At 45.0% G+C, this 21,104-nt stretch overlaps 1 protein-coding gene across 2 annotated transcripts; it reads right to left on the bottom strand.

The window, feature by feature from the left end:
• Positions 1 to 15,026: 15,026 nt before the first annotated feature.
• Positions 15,027 to 19,432, bottom strand: LOC120709459 (T-complex protein 1 subunit epsilon-like). Of its 2 annotated transcripts, none has more exons than XM_039995091.1 (9): positions 19,139 to 19,432; positions 18,371 to 18,689; positions 17,547 to 17,895; positions 17,137 to 17,269; positions 17,006 to 17,058; positions 16,444 to 16,546; positions 16,010 to 16,176; positions 15,813 to 15,926; positions 15,027 to 15,521 (listed from the first exon to the last, which is right to left on the bottom strand). In XM_039995091.1, exons 1-9 carry the CDS (start codon positions 19,335 to 19,337, stop codon positions 15,351 to 15,353), a joined length of 1,608 nt encoding a protein of 535 aa, XP_039851025.1. In that variant the 5' UTR covers positions 19,338 to 19,432; the 3' UTR covers positions 15,027 to 15,350. The 2 variants fall into 2 exon arrangements, with proteins under 2 accessions (XP_039851025.1, XP_039851026.1); XM_039995092.1 differs by having other exon boundaries at positions 19,131 to 19,269.
• Between the last annotated feature and the right edge of the window lie 1,672 nt (positions 19,433 to 21,104).

Genomic DNA, 21,104 nt, shown 5'->3' with positions numbered 1-21,104 from the left:
GTAACCTTAACCTATGCAATGCTAGTAAGGCTTAATTCACCAACCGGATAACTAAGCAACCCACACAAGCTATGAGAGATACAACAAGATGTAAAGCTAAGCAAGGTAGAGCTAAGTTATAATCTCTAGGGTCAAGCACATGAATAAATTGCATGAAAGTAAATGCTTGAATGAAAAGAGTGGGCAAGAGACGAACGGATTTTTTTTCGTGGTATCGATGTGTCGGCACACACCCCTAATCCACGTTGTGATACTCACTAAGAGTCTTGTCACCTCCCATGTCACTAAGACGAGGGCGCTCACTAAGAGTCTCCGTTCACCATCCCGGCGTGGTGGAGCTCACGCCACGTACAATCTTCTTCTCCGGACTCCCACAATCCTTGGAAAGCTCCGCGAGAAACACCTCGATCACCAAGATCGCCTAGGCGATGCCAATCACCAAGAGTAACAAGCTAGGGCCTTCACTTGAGCAAGAACCGATCACCAAGAATGGATGCACACAAGTTTCTCTCTACTCAAGTCCTTAGCCTTGCTTCTTGAATGATTGAATGATTGAATGATCAAATGAGTGGAATATGAAGCTCAAGGTGGCTCTTGACTATAGAATGAGTGTATGGATGTTGCCTGGTTTCAAGAGTGGCAAAATGACCCATTGGAGGGGTATATATAGGCAGCTCACGTGAATATAGCCGTTGGAGAAAAATTGCCAGAAAAAGTACGCAACGCCGGTTAATCCGACGGCCCTCCAAGTGTCATCGTCGGTTTAACCGATGAACGTCAACTGCCTTTCAAAAAACTAGCCGTTACTGTATGGGCCAGATTGACCGATGCCTCATCGGTTTAACCGGTGAGTGTAGTTGTCCTGTTGATCAACTGAAATTGCAACTCTCTGGACAACTGCACCGACGTTAACTCAAATCTAGCGTCGGTTTAACCGGTGAGTATAAGCTTGAAAAACCCTGGAAAAACCGACTCTCTGGACAATTGCACCGACGTTCACTTTTGAATATCGTCGGTTTAACCGGTGTACTCAGTGTCCATGCTCCATTGACAGCGTTTAACCGACATATAGAAAATTGAAGGCGTCGGTTAAACCGGTGTATGTACTTGTCCAGATTCTAATAACTGTGTTTAACCGACGTATAGGAATTTGGAAGCGTCGGTTAAACCGGTGTATAGACTTTTTCTGATTTTGCCTTTTCTGATTTGAGTCTTGAATGAAATCCAAATATTCTTGAGATATGAGTTGAGAACCACTTATTTGAACTGCTAGGAACCTGAGTGACCATAGTGTGCATCCATTTTTGAAATATCATGTCCATGCTCAAGTTACTTGGCCTTAACCTCTCTTAATAGTGCGACCTCTACAAAACTATAAAACCTATACTAACCTAAGTGTCCTTCTCAACCTTGTGACACTTAGGACTAGAAAGATCCTTAGTCTTGTTATATACTTGAGTTGAATACCAAGATCGCCTTTTTTGAATAATGAAATTGAGGGGCCTCTTTAACATATGATCCAATGAGCGATAACTTGTCATTAAGCTGCACAAACTCATTAGTCACAATAATGGTTGTCATTAATCACCGAAACATACCTTAAGGGCCTAGATGCTTACAATCTCCCCCTTTTTGGTGATTGATGACAACACAAACATAAAAAATAACGAGAGAGCTAGAAAGATAAACAGGAGAAACTCAAGCAATCTCGAAAGAGAACCAAAGAGCTCAACGGCTCAAACGGAATCCATAGATATGTCACAAAGCACAGCATACGCAAGAGTCAAATGTACATATCCATGAACTAACATCAAATGAGATATAAAACATCAAAGTCCTGCAACTACGAGCTCTCTCTCTACCCTCCCCCTGACTCTCTCCCCCTTTGGCATCAAAGCACCAAAAAGGTGAGCTACGGGTCCTGCTGTCGCGGCACGGCGAGGAAGCGGTCCGGGTCATCGTCGTCGTCGTCGTCAGACGGAGAACCCTCAGTGACAGACGGGAGCTGCTGGTCTGAGCTGACTGGAGGTGTAGCTGTAGTAGAGGCTCTCGTGCTAGCACTGCCTGGGAGAGGATCCGTAGAAGTCGTAACCGGGTCAGCAGAAGAAGTGTCAACGTATGAAGTCGTGACTGCTGAGGCTGCCAGCTGTGTCGACTGTGGTAGTAGGGACTCCTCTCGTCCTCCTCCCCCTGAAGGTGCTACCTGAAGTCCGGTGGAGAGGGCGACTGACTGAATCGCTAACGGTGAGTCCTGAAAGAGCGTAGTCGCTGGCAGTGGCGAGAAGATCGGACGACCGGCAGACCCAAGTAGAGCGGACATCGAGAAAGTGGTCTCCGGTGTCGTCGAATGAGCAGTAGTAGAGGCTGGAGCAGGAGCTGGAGTGACTGTAAGCTGAGGTGCTCCAACACCCTGAAGGCCTGGCTGCTGTGGGGCAAGTCCGGTATGAGTGTAAAGCTGTGTGATCATCCCGAACATTGCCATCATACCCTGCTGCATCTACTGGAACTGAGCGTCTGTCCTCTGAGACACTCGGTCAATGAGTCCGACAAAATGCTCCTCGGCTGCAGCACGCTCTCGGGCAGCCTCTCTCTGAATGGCTGCAAGCTGAGCCTCATGGGCTCTCCTGGCCTCCTCCTGTGCGATCCGATCCTCTCTCTGCTGAGTGACAAGCTGCTGAAGGAGAGAGGTGAGCTCGGACGGCTGAGTCACCTGGGACTCAGAGACTGTAGCAGCTGGTGACTGTGGAGCTGGCTCTCTGGACCCTCCTGCCTCGTGGTCGTGACTGGCTGGTGCTGCAGGAAAGTACTCGTCATCCTTGGAGGAGTCTGACTCAAGCTCAGACCAGTGAATCTCATCCTCTCCTCCGGGAAGCTGTGCCTCTGCTGCCAGTAGTGCCTCGTCCTCCTCTACCACTCGGGCCTGCACCTCGGGTGATAGACGTGCCATAGCAGCTCTGTCTGCCTGTCTGCCCCTCCTCCGTCCTGTGGAGCAGTGGGACGGTAAACTGGAAACCGGGGAGCCTCATCGTGGCGGTAGACAGCACTAGTCGGCGAGTCGGCAGGCACGATCACAGAACAAATATAGCTGATCCAGTGTGCATAGGGAAACTGCTGCACGACCCCCATCCCGTCAGTGATCACATCCTCGATCTCAGCCAAAATAAAATCCACAATATCAAAAGGCTCGTGAGTGAGGATGTGGAGCAGTAGAAGCTACTGCAGACCTGTAAACCCCTTTGGGTAGCCACTCCTAGGAAACAAGGTCCTCCGGAGGGCCATGTGAACTGCGTACGCCTCTGGGGTCAGCAAGCTGGGGACTCTGGCATACGAAGCTGGGAATGGCTGGCGGAAGCACTGAGAGATCGCCTCGTGAGAAGGTGCAATCCCGCCAATCATCGCCCTGCGGGGTGGATCTGCATCCCCGTATACCCTCTCGTGCAGGGAGACATCGACCAAGTCGACTCTAAGGATCCCTACAATCGTAGCCCTCGACAACCCAAACACCTGGCCTCCGAACATGAAGTGCACGGCTCTACGCTCAGGAGCAATCTAGGCTATAGCATAGAACACTCTGACCCAGTCCTCTATGTATCTGTTCTGCTCCATCTCAAGCAGTCTGGGCAGACCTCTGAACTGTGCGAAGTGCTCTCTGACATCTGCTCACCCCTGCGGCTGTCCTCAGTGAAACCCAGTCAAGCACTCAGTGCGGAAAGATCCGGTGTCCCCGCCTCTGGTAGGTCTCGTAGAAACTGGCCTGAAGAAGTGTCCAGAACCTACGGTCAACCCTGCTGTCACGGGTCACGGGGAACCAGACCTCCTCCTCAACGCTCCACCCGAGCCTCTTGACCTTGGCCGCATTGGCTCTGGTCAAGTTCTGGAGCATCACACCTGGCTCTAGACGCACAACAGTGTCCATACGGAACACTGCGCGCTCAGCCTCTAGGGCCTCTGCTCTGCGAGCTGCAGCTACTGCAGCTGTGGACCCGCGAGGCTCCTGTGGCTGGTGACCTCCTCGCGTCCTCGGTCCAGTGCGACACTCGGTCGCTGGCGGAGAGCCTCTCTCAGAAGACTGCCTCTCTGACTCAGCTGACGGAGAACTCTGCCCCTCTGACTCAGCTGACAGCTCCCCCTCAGATGAACCTCCCTCTGTCTGCTGTGTCATGGCCCTGGTGGCCCTGGAACCTCGGACCCTGCCCATACCTCTGCCTCTACCTCTGCCTCTACCGGGCTGCTCCCTGATGCTGAACGGATGAGCACGGCCTATCGCCTGCTCCTCGGCGGCCTTGGCCACCATCTCTTCCCTCTCGGCCTCCTTCTCTGCACGGGTCTGCTTGCGGACCGGCTTCTCGACCACGACCTCCTTCCCCTTCCTCTTCTCACGGCCCATCTCGATGTCTGGCGGTGGCTAGGACGCGAAGCGTGAGCTAGGACGCAAAGCGGCAAGCGCGGAAGCAACGCAAGATGGTTCAGACAATTTGTCGAACACCTGGCGTGCGAGGCGTGGAATGGCAATGGAGTTTTGCGTGCGGCAAATCGGCGCTGCGTGGGCGACGTGGAGTGGCTTGGCTTGCCTGGATTGAGTGCAGTGGCAGTGCTGCGCGTGGGAGGCAGCGTGGTGTCGAGCAGGCGGCGGCGGCGCGGTGCGGTGGCGGCAGTTGCGCGCGCGGGCGGCGCAGAGGACGCACGGGCGGCGTGGCGCGGTGGCGCGGTGCGTGGAGATGGCGCACGGCGGCGGCGAGGTCCAACAGTGGTGACGGCGTGCACTGGTGGCGGTGAGGTGCAGCGGCGGCGCTTGAGGAGTGGCAGCGGTTGAGGAGCGGCGGCGGCGAGCGAGTCGGGAAGGAGAAAGGAAGTGAGGCGTCCACGGGCATGAGAGATATATGACATGTGGGCCCTGCGAATTTCCTTAACGCCGGTCGATCCGATGCTTAGGGTTTGAATGCTGGTTGATTGCGTCGGTTCAGTTCACCCGAGACTCCAACAGATCTACATTTTAACGCCGGTTGAACCGATGCTGTGAAGATTGAACTCGCCGGTTGAACGCTTGAAACACTGGTTGATTGCTAGGTTAGAACTGTGTTTGCGTTCACCGGTTGATCCGATGCTCTGACTTTTGTATACGCCGGTAGAACGCCTGAATTTGACTGAGCTGAGACAAAACTTAGTAACGCCGGTTAAACCGATGATGATGCTCCATTGAACGTCGGTTTAACCGGTGAACCCGAAAAACCATCTCTCAGCTCACTCTTCTATGCTAAGTCCAATAAGCTTATAAAATTCGACTAAACTCAAGTTAATGGACTTGCATAGGCGACTTTACCCCTCAAAGTACTTAGGATGGCACACAAGCCTAGTAGTTTTTCTTTTCAAACACAAGGAAAAGCCACGAAGCGAGACAAAGCGCCAAATAAAATGTATGAGCCATGTCTTAGGAATATTGAAGATAGAGAGCTTCAAACTCATCATGACATGTCTCACTAGGCAATAACACACCTAACACTTTGCTCTTTTCATTTTTCATGAATTAAGATCTTGCATATGAAAACAAGTCTCATTTTCATCAAGTGATCTCCTTTGTGACCCCTACGCATGCAATGATGGTGCAAGCTACAGCCATATGCAAGAGAAGGGTAAACATGAAGTGCACATCTATATGACAAGAAATGCATAACAAGAATTTAAGTTCTACTTGTCAAGTTTGAACCCACGGGAAGCTTCTTCCTGATGAGCCTTTCTACAAGCCTAGAGGAAAACAAGTGAACCACCAACTCTAACAAAACTCATGCTCATCACTATCTTACCATGGTTAGACAAGTGTCCTATATGTATGCATTTATATGACATGGAAACTTACATGATGTTTGCCACATCTAAAACATTAAGCTCATTCCTTAGCCTTACAAATGTACTCTCGTCTGAGGGTTTTGTGAATATATCCGCCAATTGCTCCTCGGATCTCACACCTTGAAGGGAAATGTCCCCCTTAGCTTCGTGATCACGCAAGAAGTGATGGCGAATATCAATGTGCTTCATGCGAGAGTGTTGAACCGGATTTTTGGCAATTTTTACAGCACTTTCATTGTCACAAAGGAGTGGAATCCTATCTAGTTTCACACCAAAGTCCAAAAAAGTTTGCTTCATATATAGGATTTGAGCACAACATGCATCGGCCGCTATATATTCCGCTTCCGCGGTGGACAAAGCCATGGAATTTTGCTTCTTACTTGACCAAGAAACTAGAGAACGCCCAAGCAAGTGGCAACTCCCGGAGGTACTCTTGCGATCCACACAGCTTCCGGCAAAATCCGAATCCGAGTATCCCAAGAGATCTAAGCTAGCGTCTTTGGGGTACCACAAGCCTATGCTTGGGGTGTGCTTGAGATACCGAAGGATCGTATTCACAGCCGAGAGGTGTGACTCCTTTGGGTTTGCTTGAAAGCGGGCACACAAGCACACACTAAACATTATATCGGGCCTAGATGCAGTAAGGTAAAGCAAAGACCCTATCATAGAACGATAGAGGGATTGATCAACCGGTTTACCGTCCACTTCCAAATCGAGATGCCCATTGGTTGCCATGGGTGTCTTGATCGGCTTGCATTCATCCATCTTGAACTTCTTCAAGATATCTTTAGCATATTTTTCTTGATGGATGAATGTCCCTTTCTTCAATTGTTTGACTTGAAAACCAAGGAAGAAGGTCAATTCGCCGATCATGGACATCTCGAATTCTCTAGACATCATGGTAGCAAACTCATGGCTTAGTAAATCATTAGTTGAGCCAAAGATAATATCGTCAACATAAATTTGACAAATGAAAAGATCCCCGTTGACGTCTTTTGTGAACAATGTGGTGTCCACCCTCCCGATCTTGAAGCCTTGCATGATTAGGAAGTCACGAAGCCTCTCATACCAAGCCCTTGGAGCTTGTTTGAGCCCATAGAGTGCCTTGTGCAACCTATAAACAAGGTTAGGATTCCTCGGATCTTCAAACCCGGGAGGTTGCTCAACATAAATAAGTTCATTAATAACACCATTTAAGAATGCACTCTTCACATCCATTTGATATAATTTGATATTATGATGAGAAGAGTAAGCAAGAAGAATACGGATAGCTTCAAGCCTTGCAACCGGAGCAAAAGTTTCACCAAAATCCAAACCTTCGACTTGAGAAAACCCTTTTGTCACAAGTCTTGCTTTATTGCGTACCACCACCCCATGTTCATCTTGCTTGTTTCGGAAGACCCACTTAGTGCCAATGATGTTCTTGTCTTTCGGAGGAGCTTCAAGGACCCAAATTTCATTGCGGGTGAAGTTGTTTAATTCTTCTTACATGGCCATCACCCAATCCGAGTCCTCAAGCGCTTCCTCTATGCTAGTGGGTTGAATACAAGAAACAAACGAGTGATGTTCGCAAAATGAAGCATGCTTAGAGCGAGTTCTTACTCCCTTGGAAGGACTACCAATGATTTGATCAATTGGATGATCCTTGGAGATACGACCATGCTTCACTAGCGGTACATGCGTGGATGTTTGTTGGGGTGGATCTTGAATGACTTGTGCTTGTGGTGGAACATTTTGCTCTCCTTGTTCTTGCACTTGGGGTGTTGGCGTTGAAACATTTTCTTGAGATTGTGGATCATCTTTCTCTTTATCTTTATCCACTTGGGGTCCCGTGGAGGTGCTTGGTGTATACGAGGAAGGTCCTCCCCCTTGATCATTGTCTTCATGCACCTCTTTCGGCTTGATATCCCCAATGGACATCTTCTTCAAAGCTTCTTCAATTTCATCATCACCTACATTATCATAGCCAACAACCTCCTCTTGGGAGCCATTAGATTCATCAAACTCCACATCACATGTTTCTTCAACTAACCTAGAGGTTTGATTGAATACTCTATATGCTTTGGAGTTTGATGCATAACCAAGAAAGAATCCTTCATCACATCTACACTCAAACTTACCGAGCCTTTTCTTCTTATAAATGAAACATTTGCAACCAAAGACTCGAAAGTAGGAGATGTTTGGCTTCTTCCCTGTGAGGAGTTCATATGGCGTCTTCTTGAGGAGTCGGTGGAGATACACCCGGTTGGATGCATGGCAAGCCGTGTTGATTGCTTCCGCCCAAAACTTCTCGGACGTGCCATAGTCATCCAACATTGCTCTTGCTAGAGTGATCAATGTCTTGTTCTTTCTTTCCACCACTCCATTTTGTTGAGGCGTGTAGGTGGCGGAGAATTCATGCTTGACACCCTCTTCATCACACCATTCTTCAATCTTCATATTTCTAAACTCGGTGCCGTTGTCACTCCGGATCTTCAAAATTGGGGAGTTGTACTCCCTTTGAGCTCTTCTTGCAAATGTCTTGAAGAGTTCCGGGGTTTCACTCTTATCGCCTAGAAACATGACCCAAGTGTAACGTGAAAAATCATCAACAATTACTAGGCAATAGAGGTTACCACCAATGCTCTTGTATGTAGTTGGACCAAAGAGTTCCATGTGAAGTAGCTCGAGCGGCTTGGAGGTAGACAACATCGTCTTGATGGGATGATGTGTTGCAACTTGCTTTCCGGCTTGACATGCACTACATAGCTTGTTCTTGTCAAAGGTGACATCCTTCAAGCCGGTGATCATCTCTCTCTTGTGAGCTTTCTTGAGGTTGCTCATGCCAATATGAGCAATTCTTCTATGCCAAAGCCACCCAAGAGACGACTTGGTGAAGAGGCATGTCATGGAGGTTGTTTGCTTTGAAGAGAAATCCACCAAGTAAATGTTGCCATGCCTAAACCCCGTGAATACCATTGACTTGTCTTCATCAAATGTTACTACAACACCATTCTTGTCAAAGGTACACGTTAGTCCAAGATCACACAATTGAGCAATTGAAATAAGATTAAAACTAAGAGATTCTACAAACAAAATATTAGAAATGGATAAATCTTTAGAGATTGCTATTCTACCCAAACCTAAAACTTTCCCCCTTGAGTTATCACCATAGGTGACATGTTCATGATCGACGGGGTCTTCAAGAGAGGTGAACATGCTATCATTGCCAGTCATGTGTTGAGAGCAACCGCTATCAAGTACCCAATGTTTTCCACCGGCTTTGTAGTTCACCTACACACATGAGAATCATTGTTGAGTTTTTGGAACCCAAGCGAGCTTTGGGCCTTGCACATGTGTGACAAGACTTTTGGGGACCCAAAGTTGCTTGGGGAGCTTCTTCTTTGACTCCTTAGTGAGTTTGACAATGAATTTGGCCTTCACCTTGCCCTTCACTTTACTCAAAAGAAAATAGTTATTTTGAAACATTGATGAGTAATTCTTTGGTAAATTAGGAAGAGGACGTGATGGCAAGGTGCACTCCCTAGTGTGGTGCCCGGTGACTTGTCAATGTTGGCAATATGAACCAACTTTCTTGATGAAGCTAGTCTTGATCTCCGGAGAAGGAGTAGTGATGTTTGGCTCCGGAAATGAACCAAGACCTCTCTTGCCATAGTCACGAGCATTGTTGAAGAGAATCTCCTTGTGGATGTATTCTCCTCTTGAGAGCTTCTCCACACTACTCTTGAGGCTTGCCACTTGATCCATCAATTCCTTTTCCCTAGAAGGTGTAAGCTTGGGCAAAGCATTAGTAGCATCTTCATTAATGAGTAGGTCATCACATGAAGTAGAAGCATTGACTTTTACCAAATGTTCATTGGTAGAGTTCTCAAGACTTGAGTCAATGGCTTCATAGGCAAATTTAAGTTCTTGATATTTGCGGGCCAACTCCCTATGCTCTTGTTTAAGCTTTTTGTGGCTCTCTTTAACTTGCTTAGCAAGTACAAGTGACTCATTGTGCTTTTTGAGTAAGTCATTGTACTTGCCAAGCAAATCGGAGTGGGCAAGCTCTAACTTGGCATGAGTGCTCTCAAGAACCTTGACTTTGCCCTTTTCCCTCTTGATAACGGATGTATACTCATTAATGAGGTTAGTAAACTCATTAGGGTCAAGCTCCTCATCACTATCATCTTCACTCTCACATACCTTAGAGTTACCTTTGGCCATGAGGCACATTGGAGGGTGATGTAGTGATGGTTCTTCATTTGTGAGGGTGATGGTGACGATATCTTCTTCCTCATCACTTGACTCTTCACTTGATGAGACACCGGTCACCCATTCTTGTTTTTCTACCAAGAAGCTTCTCTTGGTGTTGCCCTTTTTCTTTGGGAAGAGCTTGGTCTTCTTGTCATGACTCTTCTTCTTCCCAAGTTTCTTGTTCTTGTTCTTCTTCTCATCTTCATCATCATCGCTTGAATCATGGCGATGCTTGCTTTTACTCTCCTTCTTTCTTTTGTCCGGCTTGGGGCAATTTGGAGAGATGTGACCTTTTTCTCCACAATTGTAGCAAGTTTTGTTCTTGATATCTTCCCTTGGCCGGAACATTCTTCTTTTAGAGTCAAAGTTGTAACCCTTCTTGTTGATCTTGTCACTCAAGCGTGTGAACTTTCTCATCATCATGAGAGCAAGTTCTCCATCATCTTCATCATCGGATGAGCTTTCATGATGATCTTCTTCTTCATTACTTGAGCTTGATTCTTGCTTGATCATCTTGAGCTTGCGGGATTTATTTGCCTTGGTCTTGTGAGCAATTGATTTGCTTGAGGTTGGCTCTTCGGACATACCAAGAATACCCATTTCATGAGCGCGAAGTTCGCCCACAAGCTCTCCCACTTCCATTGTATCAAGATTCTCCTTTTGAAGCATAGCATTAATAATGTTGTACTTGGGCTTCGGAAGGAGCATGAGAATCTTGCGGTTGATGAAGCCACTGTCAATTTTAGATATTTCAAGTGCATTAATGTCCTTGACAATGACATTCAAGCGAGAATACATATCATTGCAATTTTCATGAGCTAGCATTTTAAAAGAATCATACTTAGCTCTAAACAAGTGATATTTTTGCTCACGAACTTTGGTGGAGTCTTCATGAATTTCAATGAGCTCTTTCCAAATATCACTTGCCAAGTCCATGCCATTAACTCTAGCAAAGACTTCCTCACTAATGGCTTCGAAAATTGCATTTCTAGCCTTAGCATTTCTAGCCTTAGCATTCCATTTGAGTTGTTCGGGAGTGGGATTTCCGGTGAACCCGGTCTTTGTGGCTAACCACACATCTGGGGCAATCGCATCAAGGTATGCGGCCATGCGAACTTTCCAATAGGCAAAGTTCTTGCCCTCGAAGTGAGGAGGCGAACCACCCATCTTGGCCATAACTCTAGGTGGTGAAGCCTAATGATCCAAATGAGCAACGAGGCTCTGATACCAATTGTAAGGATCGATGGACCAAGAGGGGGATGAATTGGGCCTTTTTCAAATTTCTAAAACAAAATAAAGTAACCTTAACCTATGCAATGCTAGTAAGGCTCAATTCACCAACCGGATAACTAAGCAACCCACACCAGCTATGAGAGATACAACAAGATGTAAAGCTAAGCAAGGTAGAGCTAAGTTATGATCTCTAGAGTCAAGCACATGAATAAATTGCATGAAAGTAATTGCTTGAATGAAAAGAGTGGGCAAGAGACGAACGGATCCTTGGCAAGCTCCGTGAGAAACACCTCGATCACCAAGATCGCCTAGGTGATGCCAATCACCAAGTGTAACAAGCTAGGGCCTTCACTTGAGCAAGAACCGATCACCAAGAACGGATGCACACAAGTTTCTCTCTACTCAAGTCCTTAGCCTTGCTTCTTGAATGATTGAATGATCAAATGAGTGGAATATGAAGCTCAAGGTGGCTCTTAACTATAGAATGAGTGTATGGATGTTGCCTGGTGTCAAGAGTGGCAAAATGACCCATTGGAGGGGTATATATAGGCAGCTCACGTGAATATAGCCGTTGGAGAAAAGCTGCCAGAAAAAGTACGCAACGCCGGTTAATCCGACGGCCCTCCAAGTGTCATCGTCGGTTTAACCAATGAACGTCAACTGCCTTTCAAAAAACTAGCCGTTACTGTATGGGCCAGATTGACCGATGCCTCATCGGTTTAACCGGTGAGTGTAGTTGTCCTGTTGATCAACTGAAATTGCAACTCTCTGGACAACTGCACCGACGTTAACTCAAATCTAGCGTCGGTTTAACCGGTGAGTATAAGCTTGAAAAACCCTGGAAAAACCAACTCTCTGGACAATTGCACCGACGTTTATTTTTGAATATCGTCGGTTTAACCGGTGTACTCAGTGTCCATGCTCCATTGATAGCGTTTAACCGACGTATAGAAAATTAAAGGCGTCGGTTAAACCGGTGTATGTACTTGTTCAGATTCTAATAACTGCGTTTAACCGACGTATAGGAATTTGGAAGCGTCGGTTAAACCGGTGTATAGACTTTTTCTCCTTTTCTGAGTTGAGTCTTGAATGAAATCCAAATATTCTTGAGATATGAGTTGAGAACCACTTATTTGAACTTCTATGAACCTAAGTGACCATAGTGTGCATCCATTTTTGAAAGATCATGTCCATGCTCAAGTTACTTGGCCTTAACCTCTCTTAATAGTGCGACCTCTACAAAACTATAAAACCTATACTAACCTAAGTGTCCTTCTCAACCTTGTGACACTTAGGACTAGAAAGATCCTTAGTCTTGTTATATACTTGAGTTGAATACCAAGATCGCCTTTTTGAATAATGAAATTGAGGGGCCTCTTTAACATATGATCCAATGAGCGATAACATTTCATTAAGCTACACAAACTCATTAGTCACAATAATGGTTGCCATTAATCACCGAAACATACCTTAAGGGCCTAGATGCTTACAGGTGGCCACCGGGAACTCCCTCGCCTTCCAGTGCCGCTTCCTTCTGGGAGTTGGGAGGAATCCGAACCGCCGCGCTTTTCTTGCGGCAGCGTGGCGCGGCGCCTATCCTGTGACGGGTTCACGCGGTCGCCGTACCGACCGGCGGCTGACGCCACCCCCGGTCCCCGCCGGAGATGAAGCGGCGGCGGCGGCGGCATTCGGGGTAGTGGCGGAGCCAGAAAAATATACAAGGAGGGCCAAACAACCCCGATATACATAGTAATTTAGAAATTTTAATAGTTATAGCCATCAATTGTATGTTTGTATTATAGCAAAAAAACCATTAATTTTGCATCAATATTTGAAATCTAACAAGAAATTTATTAGTAAAAATAATGGTGAAAATGTTTAATTTTTGTACTGCTCTGTGATAGGATTAGGCATTATTTTTGCAATGGGAATTCTACGTTACTACTTGTGATATTGCAGAACGTAGGGTTAGTGGGTCATACGGCAATTATTTAACCTATTTGCCCCTTTTGGGCTTGAAGTGTCGTGTTACAACAGCCTTTGTGACCTAAATTACCATGCAATGGAGTGATTAATTAGGCAAAGAAAAGATCAATACATATATACAAACTTTGTGCTCCAAGCCCTGGGGGTGGCCATGGCCCCTGCTGACCCCCTTGGCTCCGCCACTGATTCGGGGGTTGGAGAAGAGAGAAGACCCGGGGCAAGGGGAGGCGGTGTAGGCCGTCGGGCCCATGAGAAGGCATGGCTTAGATTCGAGAGTGAGGTAGGAGGGCCGCCGGCGCACTGCGAGCGCCATGGAAAGGCTTTTGTGGTTAGGGATAGCTCGGCTAGGACCGACGCCGCAACGTGGCCGCTCTCGTCCTACGCCTAGCTCGCCATCGCCGAGGAGGCACCCGACCCGAGGGATGGCAGGATTGTGGTGCCGGAGAGGGGATGAAGGAGAGAGTGAAGCAGAGCAGTGGGGATAAGGGTCAGGGAGAGGTACGACGAGTCGGCCCACAAGTCAAGGCGATTAGTTTTAGTTTGAATATTTCTGTTTGGTCATGGCCCGCTTGTCATGGATATGTGATTCAAACCTTATTTTCATATTTTTAGAATATGGTACTCCTTCCGTCCCAAATTGTAAGTCGTTTGACTTTTTTTTTTGCACGGCTCGTCTTATTCAAAATATTTATGATAATATAGAACCTTTCAATTCATAGTTAAAGTATATCACATGCTAAACTAAATCACAATGAAAATAAATAATAATTATGAAAAATTTCGAATAAGACAAGCTATGCAAAAAAAAATCAAATAACTTACAATTTGGGACGGAAGGAGTAGTAGTTTTCTACATTTGGTATATTTCAACATGTTTACTACTGTCATGGTAAAGATAATGCTTGTGATGCTGTTTATTTGAAAATTGGATGGAGTACTCCTCCCTACGTCCCATTTTTTTTTTGTTAAGTCTAGATAATGCTTTTTGGACAATAATTCTGAGATAGAGGGTGTATCTATTAATTTTGACAATAAGATCCTGGTTTAGAATTTTTCTCCCTTTTTTCTCTTATTTGGATGGAGAGGCTTTTTTCAGAGGGAGAGTTTGTTATTGTGCATTTCATTATCCTTTATCGGCCCACATCCGACTAACTTGAATTGACTCTGTTATCTCATCCCACTAGACTCTGTTATCTCATCTCACTAGGACGCACTCAATTGCATACAAGTGCAACCTCGAAGACATCGTGTGTGAGAGAGAGATCCGGTTGACTTTTTTTAGAACTTCAATCACCCGTTTTATTCAAAAAAAAAATTGTATGTTTTCACTACTTTTGTTATATGTTCTATCATTAAGTTTAATTTAAGCGTTTATTGTTTACAAAAAGCTTTTTTGAATAAAACGAGCAATCGAAGTTTTAAAAAGTTTAACCACATAAAAAAATGTAGTTTAAACCATACATACAGACTCTCTGCATCATTGTGATTGATGAGAAAAAATTGGTTATTACAGCAAAACCATTCTTCAACCAATCTGATGTTAGTTTCAACATCCACATGTTTCTGCAGCACCAGGGATTGGCCTCCAAAGGAGACGGAAGAGGAGCCCATAATTCAGAGACCTGAAATACTCGGCGCTTTGTGCTTCTGGATTATACCATAGCAGATTGCCTTAAGAGCAAAACTATCGTCATCGCCATCGAGCAGTTGCCGTGAGCACAGGCTCAGTTTCCAGTAACATGAATAGGTCAACACTTCCAAACAGTACAAACAGAAACAAAGTAACAACACTGCAACCATCTGAGGTGAAATACAGCACAAAATGGTTTTTTAACCAAGCGTCTACGCTAATTTCAAATGTATCTTCGATGCTATCGGGCAATAGAAACAATTCCGCAAGCGACACAAAAAACAGGTAGGCAGCTCATCGGATGCAGCTAGCAGCTAGCGAGCAAAGCCAGAATAAAAGAGTACACCAATCAACACATCAGCAATGCTGCTTACAACACTGGCTGTCATCCATAGTAGCAGGTCCATTTTCTCAGTCTTCATCAGTAATCGGATGGCGAGATCACGTCATCGATCTTGAGGATCATCTTCACCACCTGAGTGGCAAGCAAGATCTGTTGCTGCTTGCCAATCAGGGTCTCGAAGGCGTTTTGTTCTTTCATGTCATTGGTGCCAACATCATTGCAGTCTATACCACAGTGCGGGTTGCTCTCCTGCAAAGGTGTTTAATAATCATGTCAGAGGTCACTGGAGATCCAAATTGATAATTTACAAGGAAACTGTAAGATAACCATTTGGCGGCACTACAATAAGCTTAAGATCACAATAAATCAAGTGCTGCAACAACGACAGTAACATGTAGCCAGACTGTATACATGTCCTTGTTGCTTATTGGTAGTGACATGAATTTTAATCACAAGCCCGAGAGCTCAGCATGATCTCTAACAAGTAGATCTAGAGTCAATTTTAAAGGAATGGGTAATTGGGTATACAAAGTCCAATACCTTAACTTGTTGAGCTTTTACCGCAGTTAGGGTATCAATTGGTGGCAAACCGCTGTTTTCAGCCAAGGCTAGCGGAACAGCATCTAACACATCAGCGAATGACCTGATAGCGTACTGCGAAAAAAAAAACAGACACAGAATGAGAAGGTACAAATTTCATCCTTTTTTCAAACAGAAGCTCAAAAGTCAACAAATACCTGCTCGACTCCAGGGTGCCGATCCGCAGCAGTTTCAACAGCAATTGAACAAGATATCTCTGCTGAGCCGCCACCATAAACAATTGAGTTATTACGGATCAGATTCCTCGCCACACAAAGCGCGTCATGAAGACTACGCTTGGTCTCCTCAATCATCATTTTGTTTCCTGCATGGCGGCAGTTAGTTTTACATCAGAAACTCAAAGCAGGAAATTGTCTTCAGCATATATGATAAATTGAAATGAACGATTCAAGATGTAATCTAACAACAAGCATAGTTAGGTTTGTTGTCCTCCAACAAATGATTGTCTGAAGCATATTGTTTTAAGTTTGTTGCCCTCCAACAAATGATTGTCAAAGGTTCACTGCACAAAATGTACTTGATTGCACAAGTTAATATGAATGAACAAAAACGATAATGCATCAGAACATACCACCACGAATGAAAATAGTTACAGCTCTGGAATTGGCACACTTCTCGATGTAAAGCATCCGGTCCTTGGTTGTACCGAATGACTTCTCCCTGACTAATCCAGCCTGTAGACAATAGCAAGTAAAAACATCACAGGAAGCTACTTGCAACTTGCAACACAATAAAGCTGACTACATAGTATTTTCTATGCACAGGCCTTTCTAATGGTGTGCACTAATCTACCAAGAATGGGTTGATAGTTAGCACCATAAGTCCAAAATCAGCACCTGGGGATTGACGAAAGTTAAATAGAAAAAATTCAGCTTACTTGCATGCTAAGAATACAAATGGATCTTTCTGTCAAACTAATAATTTTTTCATTATACTTCTAGCCAGGAACAACCAAGATTCAAGCAGGTGCTTTTTTTAATATAAAAAAACAAAGCACCAAGTCCGTGAATGATTTCTAGTGCTAGCTACTTCCATGTTCATGTAAATTAGGACACTAAAAAAGAATAATTAAGCACCACGTCATCAACCCATGCAAATTCCTTATGACTGAAAATAATACAGAAGAATAGTACCTTCCCAAGCTTTTCAGAACTTAACTCTTGGAATCTCGGAACAATCCGTCCTCCTGCAGTCAGTTATGTTAGGTACTCTCTTCACAAGCCATTCATAGTCACCTAAAAATGAGATAAGGGGGCATATTGACCTGTAGCAATGGCAATCAATTCCAATTCAACACCACCAACCCATCTGACAGCTGGCAGATTTCTGTGCATCAACAAATGATTGGCTTCATCATCAAAGCCCCATTGACAAATAACCAGGGTTGCACCAACATCCTACAGAAAATAGTATTTGGGTAATTATTGAGCAAAGCAAAAACATCACATGAAGCGAATATGTCAGATACATATAATTGATAAATTGGAAGAGGATTTGTTTCCAAAATTCAGTATGGCACTTGCTACAAATCCATAAGCAATAATGAAAACTAAGCAAGATAAAAACATAGGAACATCGTGTCCAGAAAAAATATGATAGTTAAGCACAAAACATTATCACTCAGGTATTAGCAGCATTGATATTCTGTACTGCTAAAAATATTTTTGTATTTACCTTGCACTTCTGAACCATTTCATCAAAGTACTTCTGCTCTTGCTCACGCAGCGTCTGGAATTTCTCTACAGTGTCAATGTCAACCTTATGCTTTGTCTTAGGCTTCAGAGGCTCGAATGGGCATGTCAGGATGGCAATCTTAGCATCTTCAATTCTCTTTGGCATTTGTGGGTAGCTCATATCTTTGTCAACAACAATTCCATATATGAGCTCAGTGTCCTCCAGCTTACCACCAACCTTGCCTTCTACTTTAATTAAGTCCAAGTTAACATCCTTCCTCTCCAGATCAGCAACCGCAAGGACTGCTTTAACAGCAATCTCTGCAAGTGCCCTCTTGCAACGGTTAACGCTGTAGAAAAAAAGAACAATGGAGACATCAGACAATATGATTTTGTTCAGTAGAAAATATTTTTCTGGTAGAAAAACAGGAGGTGCAAAAACTTCAAAATAGGCGCAGGACTACATCGATGTAATGTTGTAAAAAGAAGAAAAGGTTCTGCATTCACTTATAGAAGGAAAGCCATAAAAATTAAGGGGCCAGGGTCGAAGGGCGTTTAGCTATAGATCAGATGTTAACCAGCTCAGATAAAAGGGGGAAATCCCAACAAGTCTCACAGCAAACAATAATTGGCTAACAAAGATGTTTCTATTTACAAAAGAGAAGTAGCGCAACAGCAACACAGACAAAAGAAAATTCATCTATACTCCTCTAAGAACCTATTACCCATACAAACACTACCCACAACGACATAAATGAAATCAATTAGCTCATAATCATAAAGCTGACTAATTGAACAAGCTGTCCTAGATTCGTTATGACTTACATCTTTGACGACAGAGTTGTCATGCAGGTCTGAACGAGGGGCTCAATATTGTCTCCACTGAACTCAAACTTCTGGGAGATACGTTCTAGGTGATCAAAAGCTATCCTTGATGCCATCTCATAGCCTTCAGCCACCCTAATGGGGTGAATGCCACGTTCCAGAAGCTTCTCGGCCTGCTCCAGGAGAGCCCCTGCCATGACCACCACCCCAGTGGTACCATACCCGATCTCATAGTCCTGGCTGCGGGACAGCTCCACCATCAGCTTTGCGATCTGGTTGTCAACATCCATCTGCTCCAGGATCGTCGCCCCGTCATTTGCTGGCAGTTACACAAGTCAGCACTGTCAGTAAACAAAGTAACAGAAGAAGCGGTGAACCAATAGACAGCTTGTTTATAGTACAACTCCGGAGTCCGAAACAGTGAGCAGTGAGGTAGCACTTTCAGTAAGCAGAAAAAACTAGATCTCCAAAGTCCAAATCAACACATCCTATCCGAATTGGTCCACTGCACAGATCTTAAACTGTAGGGGCTCAGAGAGCTTGGGGCGGCAGCTTGTAAACCTCGGCCGACACTAGAACGGGATCATGAATCACTACATGAAATGGCGAGTCGCCAACAAACTAGACACCCCTTGACTAAACCTAGATCTCAAGACCCACATGCAGCGCTCAAAAACCCTAGCCCCCAAAACACAGCCCCCGGCTGAACAAGGAGCAAACTATACACACACAGGGAAAAGGCAGCGAAGCAGATGCATACTGAATTACTGATGGTGACGTCGCCGTCGGGGGACTGGAGCATCTTGTCCATGCCCTTCGGGCCGAGCGAGGTGCGGAGGATCCGCGCGACGGCCTTGCCGGCGGCGATGTTGGCCTTCTGCGCGTCGAGGCCGCGCAGGCGCGTCTTCTTCTCCTGCTCCCGGAGGATGATGAAGGGGCGCCCGAACTCGTCGAAGGCGAGCGCCATGGCCGGCGCTCGCTGCGGAGGCTCCTAGAAGGGGCCGGGTCGGAGGAGGCGGCGGCGGCGGCGCGTGGGGAGGGATGGAGGGAGGAGCCGAGTGTGCTGGACTGCTGGTGCTTCTAGTTCTAGACTAGAGGTACTCCGCTAGTGGGCTTTAACTTGAAATTCGGAACTGGGCCAGGCCTGACGGTCTATATCCGGATGGGCTTGGATGAGGAAGGCATGGCCATTCGGCTCGAACGCACAAAATCTAGATAAATGCTTTTGTTTTTTAATAATGGAAAGCAATGTTATTATATTGGAACAAAACCTCCCGGAGAGAACCACACCGAGATTGTTACAGGCTCTCGAACCTAGAACTGATCTAAACAAGGCTGACAAACCTTCGATATGTTATTTTTTCAGAAGGATGAATAGCTTATGATTTTTTTTTGTTTTTTAGGTGTTAACATTCTGAATATACTAGTTCAACACGCGAGAGAGACGCTGTTTCGATATCTTAGTTATATTATTTCAATTTTTCCAACAAGAAGTTTATTTAGTTTATCTAAAATGTTGGATATATTGTTTCGAAATATTGAATGTACCGGTTCAACATTTGCTTGTGTTTTCTTTTAAAACGTGAATATCAACAACTTTCAAATTGTAAATTACATTTGTACCAGCAGGCAGATGGAGCTCGAATGTAGTACAAACATATAGCATGGAGGGCAAATAGCCTATAGGAGATGGTGATAAGGTTATAAAAAAAATTGCACGATTAATTGAAGAACCCCTCGTGCATAGCACGGTAATCTCCACATGGGCCCTATGATGGAGCCATGGAGGCACTACCGGAGTTAGGGTCGGTTTGGATGCAGCCCTGGGCTACTTGCCTGGGATATTTGCCTGCCTGCAAACTTCCTGTCGCAAGATGCAAAAATGCCTGGTTAGGCAGACGAGGCATATGTTATGTTGTTTGGTTGATGCCCTGGGTACCAGCCTGAGTAAAAAATATATGAGCCAACCAGCGTTGTGTAGAGGAAAGAGAAAGCACGGAGGGGTGAAGTGAATAACGGTGGTTAAGCCAGGCAACTTCGGCGCAGCCGAGGCGACCGATTTCCTTCGGCTGGCGCCAGGCAAATGACGCAGGCAAGTCTGCCCACGCAAAAATGCCCAGGACTCCAACCAAATGATGTCCAGGAAACATCTGGGCAAGTCACCAGTCTAGGAATTTTTGCTCAGGGATGCATCCAAACTAGCGTGGAAATTCTTCAATGCAAGTTGCATGTAGTTTCATTATCATTAAATCTAGGTGATATCTCTCATGGAAATTCTTAAATTGATTTCTAAAAGCAAATGTTGAATGTAGAAGTAGTGGTGTGGTTGCATTACAATAGTTTTTCCAGTAATATTATATGAAACGATTGATCCTCGTGCATTTTCTATTATGGATATATGTAGATAATTGAAAAATGAATACATTGTATGCATGCATGAATGTTATAGCCATAATAAAAAAAACATGAAATTTGTTTAGCAATGAAGAACAATATTACACATGTGTGTGCCATATGAAATAAAGCTTAGCATGTATATAGCCATAAAAGATCAATAAAAAATATAAATTAAACACTACCAGAAAACAGAGATTTCATGAGAGCTAAAAATACTCACGAAAATAGCTAAAACTGTCACGAAAATATTCCGTGACGTGTAACTCTCACGAAAATCCTCTCACAAATATGACACCACAAAAATACCATTTTCATGAGAGTGAACCGTCAGGATCTA

The sequence above is a fragment of the Panicum virgatum genome, chromosome 5K (genome assembly GCF_016808335.1).
Source record: "Panicum virgatum strain AP13 chromosome 5K, P.virgatum_v5, whole genome shotgun sequence".
Classification (NCBI taxonomy): Eukaryota; Viridiplantae; Streptophyta; class Magnoliopsida; order Poales; family Poaceae; genus Panicum; species Panicum virgatum.
The sequence above is the reverse complement of the archived record's forward strand: the minus strand, read 5'-3'. Positions and strand labels throughout refer to the sequence as shown.